At 43.0% G+C, this 18211-nt stretch overlaps 1 protein-coding gene across 1 annotated transcript in view; it reads left to right on the top strand.

Moving 5' to 3' along the window:
• LOC124775864 (1-phosphatidylinositol 4,5-bisphosphate phosphodiesterase epsilon-1-like) overlaps positions 1 to 18211 on the top strand; it is a 447016-nt gene that overhangs the window by 370449 nt on the left and 58356 nt on the right. The window contains exons 17-18 of the mRNA XM_047250697.1: positions 3038 to 3265; positions 4155 to 4379. Coding sequence (XP_047106653.1) covers positions 3038 to 3265; positions 4155 to 4379 — 453 coding nt within the window. The remainder of the gene's footprint in view (positions 1 to 3037; positions 3266 to 4154; positions 4380 to 18211) is intronic.

The raw sequence follows: 18211 nt of genomic DNA, 5'->3' as shown, positions 1-18211 counted from the left end.
AGGATTCTGCGTATTTTCTCTAATTTCATTCGCTCTCTCTCTCTCTCTCTCTCTCTCTCTCTCTCTCTCTTTCTCTCGCTGTCCTTTATCTATATACAGTTTTAAATATAATATTTCATTACGTGAACTCAGCCCAATAGAATCTCTGGTGGAGCCCTTCGTCTTAATATTCAGCGGCTGGCTTGCTGTAAAAGATCTTTATATCTGTTATTATTGTTAAGCGCTGCATTCAGTTGGGAAAATCGATCGTTTGAACAATTCGTTCATTTTACGACAGATTTAGAATTTCAGATGTGTCCGAAGCCTTTTTGGACGATTTTATAAAATCTCGGTGATTGCAGGCTCTCTTCGTCACAACTGAAACTTCCCCACTAATTACAGGGCCAAGACAATCATCAATGATTCAGACAGAGAACTCATTCGTCATTCACTCTAGAATAAAAGGGTCACAAACCTTATTTCTGAGGAAAATTGTATATTCAATCCATCTCCATTACATGTTCCGTTTTCTGTTGATTCCAAGTCTTACTTAATTTGCGTTTACAGTTTTTCTCTCTCTTCAAATAACCCGCTAGTGGCACAAACGTTAATAGCTCGCTTTAGCGAGAAGAAGAGCAAATATGTCTCTTTTAGCAACCCGACAATCTTCCAACAGATACTTCCGAAGCTGTCCTAGTTATCCGTCCCTAACAACAATGGAGAGTACATATATGTATCTCTGTTCTTCCAAAGAATAAACATACTAGAAAAATATCTTGGCGTCGACGAGCTGTCGGCGCATATATTACTAGAAAATCCTATCAGATACTTTCCAAAAGTGAATAAATGTGGATGATTTGATTGATAATTATTAATTATTGCGTGGTAGAGGGTAATTTTCCGTGGGGGAGATTACAAGCTTCTGAGGGATGATTCAAGACAGAAAGATGAAATGTACACACGCAATTTACTTTTAAAAGATAAACTGCTGTTTAACTAAACAAAATGGAGTTCATGAACTGGCTAGTGCAATGCTCGAACAAAATAGTTATTCACATTTCCAGAGCTGGAACTTTGAAATGTCACTTCACCTCAGGCAGCATTAACAAAAGGTGACTCAGGAAAAATATGGAAAAATGAATGGGTGTCATTGACAATGACAGCGATGAGGTGCTTGTGACGGGCGAGTAGTTATTGGGATTACGATGTTCATAATGGAAAGGAAAAATAGACATGACTGTATGAAAATGCCAACGACTTATTATCAGATTCGAAGAGCAAGAGATATTTCAGACGCTTCAGAGTGAAAATGAAAAAAGAAAAACAAAACAAAGAATAAAATGTAGGGAGACAATAACGACAAAAATTTTGAAAAAATTTTGACTGTCATACCATCTGGCTGAAGACCACAGCCACCCGTTTAAACAAAAAACATATACTCAGAGCTGCACAAAGTGATGGTACTGCAAATTCCCGTCAGTATTACCAATACTCAACACTCATCATGAAAATGAAGCAAGAGAAATGTGCATGGACAAAAATAAAATATATAGATAGTAAAAAGTACGAATCACTGAGCGTTAGGAGTAGCTGTAGCTAAAAGGATAGGTCTGAGGAGTAACGAGATTTTCGCTAATAGCCTCATTTGCACTCCCCTTTGTTACGCACTTTAAGTAGTCAGTCGATGCCAACACAAAACACAGAATAAAAATGTATATACTATGAGAAATCAAGAAATGGATGTTGAGAGACCAGTACTCACGTGCTGCCATAGCTAACATGGTGAATACACATCAATTGCAAATATTAGATAAAGAGGAGACAGCGGTATTACGCACCCAATTTGAGCAACGACGCTATGAACAAGGTGACTAAACGTAGCGAGTATAAAGGCATTTCTTTGACCGTGTTTTAAAGTGTAAATGTTACGCAGTTTCATTACTCGAATTCTGTACGCCGGAAAAAATAGCATCAGTTACAACTGTGATACTCATCTATAAAAGAAGCACTTATCGGAAAGAGAACGGACCGTCCGTCATACAAAAAGCTCTATACCTGGTGTGCAGGCTACTGTACAGTTCATAAACCAGAAATATGTAATGTTAAATAGATCTAAATCTAATCTACACACACACACACACTGCAAGCCACAGCATGGTGCGTGGCGGAGAATACCCTACACCACTATTAGTCATTTCCTTTGTTTCACTCGCAAAAAGAGCGAGGAAAAGCAGCTGCATACACTCCTCTTCACGAGCCCTAATCTCTCTAGTCTTATCTTCACGTTCCTTAAATGAAATGTACGTTACCGGCAGTAGAATCGTTCTGCAGTCGGCCTCAAATGCTGGTTCTCAAAATTTTCGCAATAGTGTTCCCCGAAAAGAACGTCGCCTTCCCTTCAGTGATTCCCATTTTAGTTCCTGAAGCATTTCCGTAATACTTGCGTGTTGTTAGAACCTGACGATGACAAATCAAGGAGCCCGCCTCTGAATTGCTTCAAAGTCTCCGTTAAACCCGACCTGGTCTGGATGCCAAACACTCGAACAATACTGCAAGTGAGTCGCGCTAGTGTCCTGTAGTATCATAAAAATGGTGTTAGCTATATAACTCACTATCGATGCCGAAGCTACCTTCAAAAATATCAGCAAAAACCGGTACGGTACTCGGACAGATTTCGCAATAAAAAAGACTAACATCTCAACGTTACAGGTCAAAAACGACGACAAGTATCAGAAATTCGTCTCGACCACAAATATTCCTTACTTCACACTTATTTCACATATAGCTCTGCACAAAGTACTTTTGGCTTTGGTATTACTGGTGTTGAACTCTCCTTTTAATATCATAAAAGCCACACAGAATCTTCTCCTATAACTATGCTTGTATCAGTTTTGAAAATAATTGTTCTGGAATTCGTTTCAAATGAGAAACAAAATAGTGTACATTCAGTACTGTTATTGTTCACTTTAAGCTACACGCCAATGATTCCTTTATTTATATTTCTTGTTTCACTGTGTTTCATGTGCAAAGTGTCTCATAAAATACTCGATTGTTTCAGAGGCACGAACCAGATCCTCTGTTGCGAAGTCAGAACTGCTTTTCTTTTGAGGGCTTTGCGAGGTATATGATGGACAAGGACAACTACGCCTTTATCAGTGAAAGAATGGGCCCAGAAGAAAGTGAAATGGACCAACCGTTGTCGCATTATTATATTGCATCTTCCCATAATACGTACCTCACAGGCCATCAACTGAAAGGGGAATCTTCTGTCGAGCTATATAGTCAGGTACTAGATCATCAGCGTTTTCCTTAAATCCATTCGCTCTGATGAGTACGATTGCTGACTGGCATTACAGTTAAGAGTACCGTGGCTTTTTTTTCTTAAATGTTACTTGTTTTTAACATTATTATACTAGAACATTAGTTACTGATGAGTAGCGAAATTAAGATATTTTACCAGACAACTAATTTGAAAATATATTCCTGCACATTCAGTGATCTTTCTCAAATTAATCACTTGCATATCACACTTACTTTTACTCTATTTTATAAATTTCTGGTCTATTAGTTTATTCTTTAATCACTAGTAGGTACCTCTCCATTATGTTTTACTTTTTAATTGTCATTGTCGCATCATGCCCGTGTTGGAGCTTTTCTCTAACACAACACAAAGAATTCTCCATGTCATCAAGGAAATCACTTCATCTCTTGTTTCATTATTACACTATTCATGGATAATTTTATCAAGCTAATATAAACTTGAGAAAAATATTATAATTTCCCGGGAGGTACTGTTTGTTACACTGTTTCGGTACCGTATTTGAAAAAATAGTTGTGTAAACTTGTTTTGCGTTTTAAGCTTCCTTATACGTGATTCACTGTTAATTTATAATTAAAAATGTCTGTCTTTTGTTCTTTTCCGATATTTCTTCCACTGTGGCGAGAGAAATTTACAATTAATTGCATTGCATTGTGCAGTTTGACAATATTCTGAAGTTTGTCAGGGAAATATATTTGTATCAGTTTGTATCACTACTACCTCCACCCCCCCCCCCCCCCCCCGCCCCGATAGCTTTTCTAAGTTGTATTATTCCCATGTCTTCCTTAGACAAGCAGCCTTCGTTAAACTAATTTATGAAATAATTTGAGAACAATAATTAAACAACTTCCTGCAGGTGCTACTAACAGGATGCAGGTGTGTGGAGCTGGACTGCTGGGATGGAGATGACGGCTCGCCGCTCATTTACCACGGGCACACGTTCACCACCAAGATACCGTTCAGGTCAGTCGTCGAAGCCATTAACAGGAGTGCCTTTGTCACGTCGCCGTACCCCGTCATCCTGTCCATAGAGAACCACTGCTCCGTTCAGCAACAAACTCGGATGGCACAAATATTCCAGGTGAGCCTTCGTAAATGTTTTAAATGTTCTTGGTACTTAACTCTTAATCTCTAATTTCGTTTGTCGATTATAGATAATATAGGAAACCGTAACTGTATACAGGGTTATTACAAATGATTGAAGCGATTTCACAGCTCTACAATAACTTTATTATTTGAGATATTTTCACAATGCTTTGCACACACATACAAAAACTCAAAAAGTTTTTTTAGGCATTCACAAATGTTCGATATGTGCCCCTTTAGTGATTCGGCAGACATCAAGCCGATAATCAAGTTCCTCCCACACTCGGCGCAGCATGTCCCCATCAATGAGTTCGAAAGCATCGTTGATGCGAGCTCGCAGTTCTGGCACGTTTCTTGGTAGAGGAGGTTTAAACACTGAATCTTTCACATAACCCCACAGAAAGAAATCGCACGGGGTTAAGGCGGGAGAGCGTGGAGGCCATGACATGAATTGCTGATCATGATCTCCACCACGGCCGATCCATCGGTTTTCCAATCTCCTATTTAAGAAATGCCGAACATCTTGATGGAAGTGCGGTGGAGCACCATCCTGTTGAAAGATGAAGTCGGCGCTGTCGGGCTCCAGATGTGGCATGAGCCAATTTTCCAGCATGTCCAGATACACGTGTCCTGTAACGTTTTTTTCGCAGAAGAAAAAGGGGCTGTAAACTTTAAACCGTGAGATTGCACAAAACACGTTAACTTTTGGTGAATTGCGAATTTGCTGCACGAATGCGTGAGGATTCTCTACCGCCCAGATTCGCACATTGTGTCTGTTCACTTCACCATTAAGAAAAAATGTTGCTTCATCACTGAAAACAAGTTTCGCACTGAACGCATCCTCTTCCATGAGCTGTTGCAACCGCGCCGGAAATCCAAAGCGATTGACTTTGTCATCGGGTGTCAGGGGTTGTAGCAATTGTAAACGGTAAGGCTTCTGCTTTATCCTTTTCCGTAAGATTTTCCAAACCGTCGGCTGTGGTACGTTTAGCTCCCTGCTTGCTTTATTCGTCGACTTCCGCGGGCTACGCGTGAAACTTGCCCGCACGCGTTCAACCGTTTCTTCGCTCACTGCAGGCTGACCCGTTGATTTCCCCTTATAGAGGCATCCAGAAGCTTTAAACTGCGCATACCATCGCCGAATGGAGTTAGCAGTTGGTGGATCTTTGTTGAACTTCGTCTTGAAGTGTCGTTGCACTGTTATGACTGACTGATGTGAGTTCATTTCAAGCACGACATACGCTTTCTCGGCTCCTGTCGCCATTTTGTCTCACTGCGCTCTCGAGCGCTCTGGCGGCAGAAACCTGAAGTGCGGCTTCAGCCGAAAAAAATTTTTTGAGTTTTTCTACGTATCTGTAGTGTGTCGTGACCATATGTCAATGAATGGAGCTACAGTGAATTTATGAAATCGCTTCAATCATTTGTAATAGCCCTGTATTAACTGAAATGTAAAGACAGGCAACTGACCAGTCACTTAAAGATATTTGTTCATTTCTATCAAATAGTTTTCGAGCCTTTTCAGGCTCATCTGGAGATGAGGCATGCAGAAGTTTACATAAGCGTGGTTTAGCAATATTCGGGGCATTCGAGTTCGCTTCTCCAAGACATGGAGATAGAAAACACTTAAATGTGTCGCCCTGTGTCTTAGTTACATGGTAAGTTGCGAAGAAAAACGAACTTGTTTGTTGAATGCGGCAGAAGAAATGGTATTGTTAACATCCACCTGACAGGTTCCACTTTCATTGCCTATGGCCACATAATAATCAATATAAACACTGTCACAATAAATCTGACATATCCACCCTTTGTGATGCACAACTGATGGACAAAGATATTCCCTTATATATCTGATGTCCCTCCGAAGAGTTCAAAAAAATTTTCAAATGTTTGTGAAATCTTATGGGACTTAACCGCTAAGGTCATCAGTCCATAAGCTTACAGACTACTTATCCTAAATTATCCTAAGGACAAACACACACACCCATGCCCGAGGGAGGACTCGAACCTCCGCCGGAACCAGCCGCACAGTCCCTGTCTGCAGCGCCTCAGACCGCTCGGCTAATCCCGCGCGGCTCTCCGAAGAGTCGTCAGGAGGATTTTCTTTGGTGTTTCAGCAGATATTTGCAATTTTGTTTTTGCACTGTTTTGCTGGAGTCAGCCCAAACAATTAGTGCTCATCATGTCTTTGAAGCGACACTCAGTGCCGTCGGAAATCATCAGTTTCTTTCCCGTCACAAACAAAATGATTATGACCCAAAGGATTTTGTTCCGTGGGAAAGGTTGAATTTGTGCCCGACAGGGGCTCGAATCCGTATCTCCTGCTTACCAGGCAGATGTGCTGACCACTGCATTATCCAGACCCAAATTCTCAACCTATGCAGGAACTATTAATGTTGTGTCCCTTGCCGTTATCCTCATTACTCGCAGCATTTCGCCGACTCCCGTAAGAGTTCGAGAATTGTGTGCATCCGCACTGAAGAGATCATTGGTCCTCCTCGCCTGAATTATATGGTGTCTGTTCTCTCGGACATGTCCGGAAGAACAGACACCTTATATAAACAAAATATTTTTTTAAAGCGGAATATTACATGCCAGTTCGATAGAGCGGCCCCAAATTAGTCTAGTGATGTGTATTGACAGGGATAGTTAAACTCGAAGACTAACCAGCGCCCATCCCGCGACAGCACTGCCCCACCCGTTGCTGGCTGCTACCGCCAGGCATGCAGCGCTATTGAGTCAATGTCGGATTTTCGTTTATTCTTCACGTTTACTGTCCCTGCCAATACGTACAGGGCTAGACTAATTTTGAAGTCGAATGGGAACACAAAAGCCTGATTTAAAAAAAAAATTTATTTGCGATGGGAAACAACCCGACCTTTTCTGTTGGCACTGGGCTTCGTATGAAAAACGTGACGAGCAGAAATTATTTGGGCTGACGCCAGCCACACAATGGAAAAACTAAACTGCAAATATCTACCTAAACACTAGTGAAAATGCGCCTGACGACTCTAAGGAGAGACGACCGGATATAACTGCCACTCGATAATCGTTCACTGATTTCTGAGCAGATAACCCTCTGATGGAAGTGAAACGTGGACGTTAAATAGTTTAGACATGAAGACAATAGAAGCTTTCGAAATGTGGTGCTACAGAAGAATGCTGAATATTAGATGGGTAGATCACATAACTACTAAGGAGGTGTTGAATAGAATTGGAGAGAAGAGAAATTTGTGGCACAACTTGACTGGAGGAAGGGATCGGTTGGTAGGGTTGGTAGGACATGTTCTGAGGCATCAAGGGATCACAAATTTAGCATTGGAGGGCAGCGTGGAAGGTAAAAATCGCAGAGGGAGACCAAGAGATGAATACAGTAACCAGATTCAGACAGATGTCGGTTGCAGCAGGTACTGGGAGATGAAGAGTCTTGCACAGGATAGAGTAGCATGGAGAGCTGCATCAAACCAGTCTCTGGACTGAAGACCACAACAACAACAACAACAACCCACTGATGATAAAAATCACATTCTTCACTCTCCGATGGATTTTGCTTATGTTTGTCCTTCGGCAGCCAAGAAAGGAATAACAGCACATTGATTCTGTTTAGACACGTTTGGTAATAACGTCGCCATTTTCACGTTTCCCCTTTTACCGCACGCACGTCGGGAAGACGTGAATGGCTCTCTAATCCCCTGACTATATGACGCTGTTTATATACCGGCATCGTAGTCGCTTTATGTTGCATATACGCTACGGCAACACCATCAAATAAAGCTCTTTTGATCGTCCCTTATGCAAGTCTGTAAGTTTCCTAAGGTATGTGGCACCAGGTCACCCAATACCTGTGGTTTGTGGACGCGCCCCAGATGTGTTTTATCGGATTCATATCAGGAAAGTTTGGTGGCCGAGACGTCAACGTGAGGTCATTATCATGCTCCTCAAATCAGATATATTCCGTATTTCTCGGTTTTCGGAAGGCTTTTGACACTGTACTACACATGCGGCTCGTAGTGAAATTGCGTGCTTATGGAATATCGTCTCAGTACTATGACTGAATTTGTGATTTCCTGTCAGAGAGGTCACAGTTCGTAGTAACTGACGGAAAGTCATCGAGTAAAACAGAAGTGATTTCTGGCGTCCCCCAAGGTAGTGTTAAAGGCCCTTTACTGTTCCTTATCTATACAAACGATTTGGGAGACAATCTGAGCAGCAGTCTTCAGTTGTTTGAAGATGACGCTGTCGTTTATCGACTAATAAAGTCATCAGAAGATAAAAAAAACTGCAAAACGACTTAGAAGAAATATCAGAATGGTGCGAAAAGTGGCAGTTGACCCTAAATAACGAAAAGTGTGAGGTCATCAACATGAGTGCTGAAAGGAACTCGTTAATCTTCGGTTACACGATAAATCAGTCTAATCTAAAACCCGTAAATTCAACTAAATACCTACAATTGCGAACAACTTAATTTGGAAGGAACACATAGAAAATGTTGTGGGGAAGGCTAACCAAAGACTGTGTTTTATTGGCAGGACACTTAAAAAACAGACCTACTAAGGAGACTGCCTACACTACACTTGTCCGTCCTCTTTTAGAATACCGCTGCGCGGTGTGGGATCCTTACCAGATAGGACTGAAGGAGTACATCGAAAAAGTTCAAAGAAAGGCAGCACGTTTTGTATTATCGCGAAATATGCGAGACATTGTCATAGAAATGATACAGGATTTGGCCTGGAAATCATTAAAAGAAAGTCGTTTTTAGTTGTGACGTAATCTTTTCACGAAATTCCAATCACAAACTTTCTCCTCCGAATGCGAAAATATTTTGTTGACACCGACCTACATAAGGAGGAACGACCACCACGATAAAATAAGGGAAATCAGAGCTCGTACGGGAAGATATAGGTGTTAATTCTTTCCGCGCTCTGTACGAGATTGGAATAATAGAGAATTGTGAAGGTGGTTCGATGAACCCTCTGCCAGGGACTTAAATGTGATTTGCGCAGTATCGATGTAGATGTAGATGAATGTAGCATGATTTTGGGCTTGTGGCACGAAAAGTTATGAAGTTGAATAAAGTCATCGCCGTCGGCGAAGACATCAAGAATGAAGACATGCTCACGCAGTCCAGAGTTGTCGTGATGCCTTCGATTAGTACCTCAGGTCGCTTAGACGCCCACGTGAATTTTCCGCATAGCGTAATACCGCCTCCACGAGCCTGTGCCCGTGCGCGGTGCTATTTCGAGCAGCAGTCGACCTAGATGAGGACATATCTGGAGACGATCATGTAACAAGAAATGTGGTTTATCCAACCAGGCAACACAACACGTTCACATTGTTTAACGGTCCAGTCTCGATGATCCTGTGCCCGCTGCTGGAGAGCTCTATGCTCAACAATATGCACTGAACAGTGTGTTCCACAACACGTCTAACGTTTTTCGGACGACAAGAGACCGTGTGGTATTGGGTTGCAAGGCACACACGTCTCTCAAATCAGTTAACTTGCACGTTGTGTGTAGCCGATTCTCTTCTCGGGGTAACCAGCCACGTCGATCTCCCAAAAGCTTCTTCTCCCAAAACTATAGCGAATTACAGGAATTTATTAAGCTACTTCTCTATTCTTGAAATAATTTGTGTAGTCGTGGAACACTTTCAGTTCAGTCTTGGTATATTTTCATCTATCAACATAAAGCAACATTTACTCTTTTTCACATAAGTAAGTAAACTCTGGCAAGCCAACTGGTGTCTTTAAACGTCAGACCCGACAAAACACAAGTACAATATCATAGTAACAATCCAATAATTTATGGACGTCACATGCGTCCTGCCCCATGCAGAGCTGAGACATGAAGTAAGATAAAAGTCTCTAGTCTCGAGCGAGTCCAATACATGGATGTGCATAGAAATCTATATTCAATTGTTTATTAGTCTTTTTTACAATCACCACAGACAGTCGCCAGTGACTCGCCCTTCTTACAGTCTTCTAATATCAAACTTCCGACCTGCACCTAGAAACAAGTGGATCGGTAGAAGCGTTCTCCCTCTCCCGCACTCCTACCTAAAATATCGGGTGTTCGAGACGGTGGAAGGCCAAGTGTTTCTAGAATTTACCCCGATATTCTTGAGGCACTACACACGTCTCCATGCTCCAGCGTTGAAGTCGGCCATCAGATCTGCCGCAGATTGCTCCCTTTTCTACTTTACAGAACGGCTGAGCCTCTGACCTTTATTTCCTGTAAAGAGGTGTGCTCGTCCAACATCTTGTCGCCTACTTGTGATTTCACCGTCCTTCAACGACTTTCTATAAATACTTACGGCAGTAGCAGGCGAACAGCCGACCTGCTTCGACATTTTCGAGATGTTCGTTTCCAGGCATCGGACCGTAACAACTTGCCCCTTTTTAAAGTCGCTTATATCCGTGGATTTCCCCTTTTTCGGCCCGTAACGTCGTTAGAACTATTCCCTATTCGTCTCTGCTCCGCTTTCCTTATCGCGTAGCGTGCCTGCGACGTCAACAGGCGGCATTCAGAGTCGCGCCGGGCAGTGGTCATGAAGTTTTGGGTCATTATATATTTAATCGTTGTGTGGCCAAACACTTCTATGTAGTCTGGTGTTAACAAGAATATGGAAAAAAATCACTGCACTAATTGCGTAAATGTACACTCATGCTAATACATTAAGGATAATGCTGATACACGGTGAAACAAAGCTCTGGTGGGCGGTATGCGGGTTTAAATCACCTCGGGGTATGACCATGCGGTGCATTTGACCTGCGGTCGTCACACGGTGGCGCTGGCAGCAGTCCACATACGCAGAGGTGTGTTGGTGCATGTTAGAGTACGGTGCAGCGAGTAAGTGTGCAGGCGTATTCAGACGTGCTAAAGGTGACTGTGTGTTGAAAATGGCTCAAAGAACACATATTGATGACGTTATGAGGCGTTGAATACGAGGGCGACTGGAGGCTGGTCAAACACAGTAGGTCGTAGCACGAGCCCTCCGTGTGCCATGAAGTGTGATCTCAAGATTATGGCAACGATTCCAGCAGACAGGAAACGTGTCCAGGCGCTACAGTACGGGACGCCCACATTGTACAACACCACAAAAAGACCGATATCTCACCATCAATGCCCGCAAACGGCACGGAGTACAGCAGGTAGCCTTGCTCGGGACCTTACCGCAGTTGTCTCCAGACACACAGTCTTCAGACGACTGAACAGACATGGTTTGTTCGCCCAGACACCTGCAAGGTGCATTCCACTGAACCCTGGTCACAGGAGAGCCCGTAAAGCCTGGTGTCACGAACACAGTACATGGTCATTGGAACAGTAGTCCCAGGTTATGTTCACGTACGAGTCCAGGTATAGTCTGAACAATGGATTCTCGCCGGGTTTTCATCTACCGTGAACCAGGAACCAGATATCAATCCCTTAATGTCCTTGAAAGGGACCTGTATGGAGGTCGTGGTTTGACAGTGTGGGGTGGGATTATGATTGGTGCACGTACACCCCTGCATGTCTTTGAGAGAGGAACTGTAACTGGTCAGGTGTATCGGGACGTCATTTTGCACTAGTATGTCCGCCTTTCAAGGGTGCAGTGGGTCACACCTTCCTCCTGATGCATGATAACTCACTGCCCCACCGAGCTGCCATCGTGGAGGAGTACCTCGAAACAGAAGATATCAGGCGAATGGAGTGGCCTGCCTGTTCTCCAGACCTAAACCCCATCGATCACGTCTGGGATGCTCTCGCTCGACGTAACGCTGCACGTCTTCAAACCCCTATGACACTTCAGGAGATCCGACAGGCACTGGTGCAAGAATGGGAGGATATACCCCAGCAGCTGCTCGACCACCTGATCCAGAGTATGCCAACCCGTTGTGCGACCTGTGTACGTGCGCATGGTGATCATATCCCATATTGATGTCGGGGTACATACGCAGGAAACAGTGACGTTTTGTAGCACGTGTGTTTCAGGACGGTTTTCTCAACTTATCACCAATACCGTGGACTTACAGATCGTCGTGTGTGTTCCCTCTGTGTCTATGCTATTAGCGGAAGTTTTGTGTAGTGCCACGTTGTGTGGCACAACATTCTGCAATTATCCTTATTTTATGAGCATGAGTGTATATACCAACATTAACGTCATGCACTGCTTTGTCTCTAATCTCATCATTGTCTACTCACATTAATGTGGACACTTGAAAAAGCCTGAATTACCAACTTCCGCCACGCGGACCGCCGTGAGAGGCGCAGCAAGAGAGTCAATGACGTTCTGGAAAGTACCAATACTGATGTGGAGACACGCCGACTCCAGTGAAGTGGCCAACAGTGCTGGGTTTCTCTGTTGAGGATCCATCGCGCGAACAGTCCGATCGAAGTGGTCCTCCAGAATACGGAAAAATCATCCCGGCGCTCGTCGAACCACGCGCATACACTGCGAGCCATGTGACACGTTGCATTGTCCTGCTGGTAGATGCCCTCCTGCCGAAGAAAAACAAGCTGCACGTAGGAGTGGGAATGGTCCCTGAGGATGGGTGCATACTTGTGTTGATCTATTGTGCTTTCCAAAATGACGGGATCACCCGGGGAATGCCACGATAACATTCTCCAGTTCATAATCTCTCTCCTCCGACCTGTACCCTTCCGAGGGATGTTGCAGGGTGTATGCTTACAGACGGTTCGAATCATAAAACGTGATTCCTCTGCAAAGTCCACCTGTCGCCACTCAGAGGACATCCAGCTACGGTACTGGCGAGCAAATTCAAATCTTTGTAGCCGATGAACAGCAGCCAGCATGGGTGCATGAACCAGGTGCCCGCTGCGGAGACCCGCACGCAGCAACGTTCACTAAAACAGTCGCTGAAGAGACACTGTTGGTAGCACCTTGGTTCACATGGGCGGTCAGTTGTTCAACACTTGCGCGTCTATTTGGTAGTACACATCTTCGCAGCCGTCTTAACCCATGTCATCTCTGGCCCATGGAGCATCACAGTTGCCACGATGCAGGTTTTGGTTGGCGCTATTTTGCCATACACTGTATGCTTGGACCGTGTCAGCACGCGTACAGTTTACAAACTTAGCCATTTCGGAAACGCTTCCACCTTTGGACCGAAAGCCAATGATCATGCCCATTTGGACGTCCAATAAATCGCTCCGTTTCCACATAACGACAACGAGTGCGCTATTTTCCGCATCCACACGAGACGCATTATATACCCTTCACTGCTAGTGCTGCCACCTACCTTCTGTGAGTTGTTATTGCAGCTTGACATCGAACGTAGACGGTGGTCACATTAACGTGACTGTACCGTGTAATATGACTTTGACTTATTGCCTTACGACAAACTAGATTCAGTTTATTGCAACTGTAAACGTTGCATGCACATAGCTATTAAAATTACAAGAAAATGAAGGTTGCGTCTTCCAAAAGACTTACTGTATTAAAGATCACTTGATTTATGTATTCCAAAAAATTCAACGGTCAATATATTCTTTTAATGAAACGTTCGTGATTTTTGCTTCAAAATGGCAGATCATTATTACACAAATCTGAGTTTATACCTCATCTGGAGATCTGACTAGAAATGAAAGACTAAAAATCCATTGAAGACGGAGATTTATGTGCTTGTATTGCGATCGTTTGAATCGCAAACTGCCAGGAAGTTAACGCCATTTGCTGCAGAAACCAGCTGCACCGCTGTACCCGATACATGATGGCTTTTACGCCACTCTGGACAGCGGCTGGAGAGTGGAGTTATTTTCAAGGAGCGCTCCATTCGGATGGCTGCAACAACAGAAAATAACTTCCCGTGTTCAATATATTTTTGCCCTTTATCTTCTAGTCAGATAGACAAAGGAGTTACAGCACTGAATTTGTCAGTTTCTGATCTGCTATCATAACGAAACATTAAGTCCTGTTCCCGTATCTGCAGAAAACAATAACGTAAAAACGGTCAGTCTTCTCACGAAACCAAACTTCTTGTTTTGTTTAACCCCGAGGAATCTTTCACCAGATTTGTCTCATCTTGGCTGCATTTTTTCCTCTATTGTTTCTGAAATATATTCATACCATTTTTATGTACGTTAGGAGCATGTTGTACCAGGTTTTTGTTTTTGTTTAGATTGCATACGTGCTCACCAATTTTTACATATTGGTTCCCTGTGACTAGCAAGATAATCAGCTACAAGTCTGTATTAATACAGCTCGTCATCTGCAACACTCGGATGTTAGGGCAACGCCTGCATTCAATATTTGCTTTGAATTTAACCTCCAAATTATGTATTACAGTTAAACAATGGCATATAGAACTTTTGACGCTTACCTTTCCTATAGTTGTCTTATCCTGAGATGTTTTGGATTATTATCAGCCTGCTAAATATGTACATGAACAACCGTCAGCTGTATAATGGAATGAAGACAGTGAAAATATGTGCGGGACCGGGACTCGAAACCGTATTTCCCGCTTATGATGAGCGTTCGCCTTACCATTGGGCTACCCGAAATTGACTCGCGGCCAGACCCAAACTTCTATATGTGTCTACAACCTGGACTCCTACGTTCCTTACGTATATTCCAGTAAAGGGGTGACATTTTAATTGAAAGTCGCTTGCTCATTATCGCCGGATAAATACGAGTACAGTGTGTCACGAAAGACGCCCGAGAGGGATTCGCGGGTCGCGCAGTGCGTTTGCCGGTTGTTGCCGTTGCGTCTGCAAGTTGTCGCTAAGCGTAGTTCTCGGACACCAATACTTTGCGCGTGCCCTCTACTATGTGCGACCGAGTGTACTGGTGTTTTCTCTTGAGTTTTTTTGTCAAGTTTAATCACTTCAAATATTCTTGCTAGGCGTCATTACTGCAAGTGTGCAGAGTCTGGGGCTTTCCCAGCCCGTATGTCGCTTGAAATGGTAGTGAAATCAAGACCCTAAGCTGTCGAGAGGCGTTGATATACATCAACGGGGACAGTTGAAAATGTGTGCCCCGACTGGGACTCGAACCCAGCCTTAACTATACGAGTATATCGGACATTGTCCGAAAGAACAGATACCATCTTCATATACGTATGTCGCTTGCCCCGGTCCTCAGGGAGAAACACTGTAAGACTGAGATTCCATCTGGTACGGTGCACACGAAGATTCAACGAGTGGTTTTTGTGTTGAACTATACAAAAACAGCATCTCAGGTGGAATGATGGCTTGAATTCATAAGAAAATTTTCCGATGTGCATGTTCCCAATGACTCGACGATACGTAGATTAGTGAAGAAATTTCAAGAGAAGGGATCTTTGTTACACAAACTAAGGGCTAGGGAACATCGTGCTTTAACCGAAAATAAATTAGACGAGATAGGGGAGGCCTTTGAAAGAAGTCAGAGAAAATCTCTACGCCGTTTCGTACTCAGACTGGTGTGTCAAGAGCATCTGCTCACAGAGCTGCCCGCAAATTGAAATTGAAACCATACAAAATAACGGTCGTGCATCAACTGAGGAACTCAGATACTGTTGCTCGACGTCGTTATTGCACGATGGTGAAGTTAATCCTGAGATGCTTTTTTGTCTGATGAAGAACAGCTGCATTTGCAGGGTACGTAAATTCTCAGAACAATCGACGTTGGAGCTTCGAAAATCCTCATGAATTACTGCATGATGTGAAAACATGAGTGTGGATTGCAGTTAGTGTAAGACGAATTATTGAACCAATCTTGTTCCACGAAACAATACGTTCTGACTGGTATGTGAGCAATATACTGAATCCTTCTTTTTGAGAACTAACACCTAACGAAAAGATGTACTTATTTCACGCAGGACAATGAAAGACCAGACATCACCAATGCTTCTATGACGGCAATAAGAAGTGTTTTTTATGATAGGATAGTTGACTGGCTTCTTCGTTCTCCAGATCTAAATCCGCGTGATTTTTATCTTTGGGGAATGTTAAAAGACAAAGTGTGTGCAAACAATCCCCATACGCTCGAAGAGTTGGAAGACAGGGTTCGGCTAGTGATTTCCCAATTTTCGGCAGCTGAGATTCGTCGAGTGTTTGCTAATGTGTTGATCAGATGTCAAGCTGCACTTACCACAGAGGGACATCATTTTGAGCACCTACTGTAAATACAGATAAGCTTAAATTAATCAGATGGCAACGCTGTTTATGCTTAAGGGGACCACACCGTGGTTCAGGTGGAAAAAAATCGATTTTCGGTTTCCATCATATTTCAATAGATTAAGGTTTTATTTAAGTACTCTGAAAAGGATTTTTCTGAAAAAAATTTTTTTACGAGCATACGTACCACGCCCACTTTTCAGTCACCGACTGTCAACCCATCCCCTGTGAACTGTAAGCCATATGTAGATGCCATTATTAACAAAATAGAATGTGTAGGCCATGTTCAAAAACGTTTGGGAACAAGGCTGAGAAAACTAACTGTTGATATGAGAGGAAAAAAATTAGAGGATGGAAAATTGCTGACCGGACAGGGTCGGTTAACTAAAACTGAAATAGAAAACTTACAGGTATACTAAGGGTAGGCAATTAGGAGAAATAAAGAAAATCTGGAGGCAATGAAGAGAGATGTTTGGGCCATATTCTTCCGTAAGTCCTCTACTGATGATAAGCCATGTCATGGATTGTGTCCATCAGAAGAAAATTCGTGGTGCGAATACAATAGGGCTCAGGCAACTGGAGAATCTTATTCTCGCTAGCATTCTCTTCCTGCTGCTGTTATAACAGCAATTAAACCTATTTTCAGAGACTTGGCTCATCCTGACCATCTAAGGAAATGACTGCATGGGCAGACACAGAACCCAAATGAATGTTTCAACAGCATAATTTGGAACCGCCTTTCTAAAAGTGTATTTGTAGGCAAAATTGTTCAAATGGCTCTGAGCACTATGGGACTTAACATCTGTGGTCATCAGTCCCCTAGGACTTAGAACTACTTAAACCTAACTAACCTAAAGACATCACACACATCCATGCCCGAGGTAGGATTCGAACCTGCGACCGTAGCGGTCACGCGGTTCCAGACTGTAGCGCCTAGAACCGCACGGCCACACCGGCCGGCTATTTGTAGGCATGCATACAATGAAACTAGGAGTTCATGATGCTGTTATTACATTCAATTGTGGCAATATTGGAAAGTGTTGGGTACTGAAAAAGCTGGGAATTAATCCTGGTGAAAATATGATCACTGGGATGCAACATTGCGATAAAATGAAGATAGCCGATGCAGACAGGTCTGCATCTAATATGGCCGAGAAAGCAAGACAAACATCCAGGAAGGTGAAAAAGAAGCTGAAAGACCTGCTAGAGGCCAAAGAAGGGCCATAATATGCAGCAGGACAGTTTTAATTAACGGTAAGAAAAAAATTTCAAAAGTTTGTCTTTAGAGTCAATTTCCCACAAACGAAAATTTTCAGTACATATGCCCATTATATCAGAAACCATCATAGATAAATGATGAAATTTTCAGAGACTCTGCATAACATAAAAAGTCATCTCTGGTGCTACATTCATTAATATTCCCCCAGTAGGAAGTCCACAAAAAAAAATTTTCTGCAGAAAAAACTTAATATTTTTTCTTAATAAATTTAAAAAAGTATTTCTTAAAAACTATAAAATGGATAATGTAGATTTTAGTACAAAAATTGGTGCTGAGCACTATGGGACTTAACATCTCAGGTCATCAGTCCCCTAGAACCTAGAACTACTTAAACCTAACCTAACCTAAGGACATCACACACATCCATGCCCGAGGCAGGATTCGAACCTGCGACCGTAGCAGTCCCACGGTCCCGGACTGCAGCGCCTAGAACCGCACGGCCACCGCAGCCGGCGA

This window comes from Schistocerca piceifrons, chromosome 2 (assembly GCF_021461385.2).
Source record: "Schistocerca piceifrons isolate TAMUIC-IGC-003096 chromosome 2, iqSchPice1.1, whole genome shotgun sequence".
Taxonomy (NCBI): Eukaryota; Metazoa; Arthropoda; class Insecta; order Orthoptera; family Acrididae; genus Schistocerca; species Schistocerca piceifrons.
This window is presented reverse-complemented; position numbering and strand designations above follow the sequence as displayed.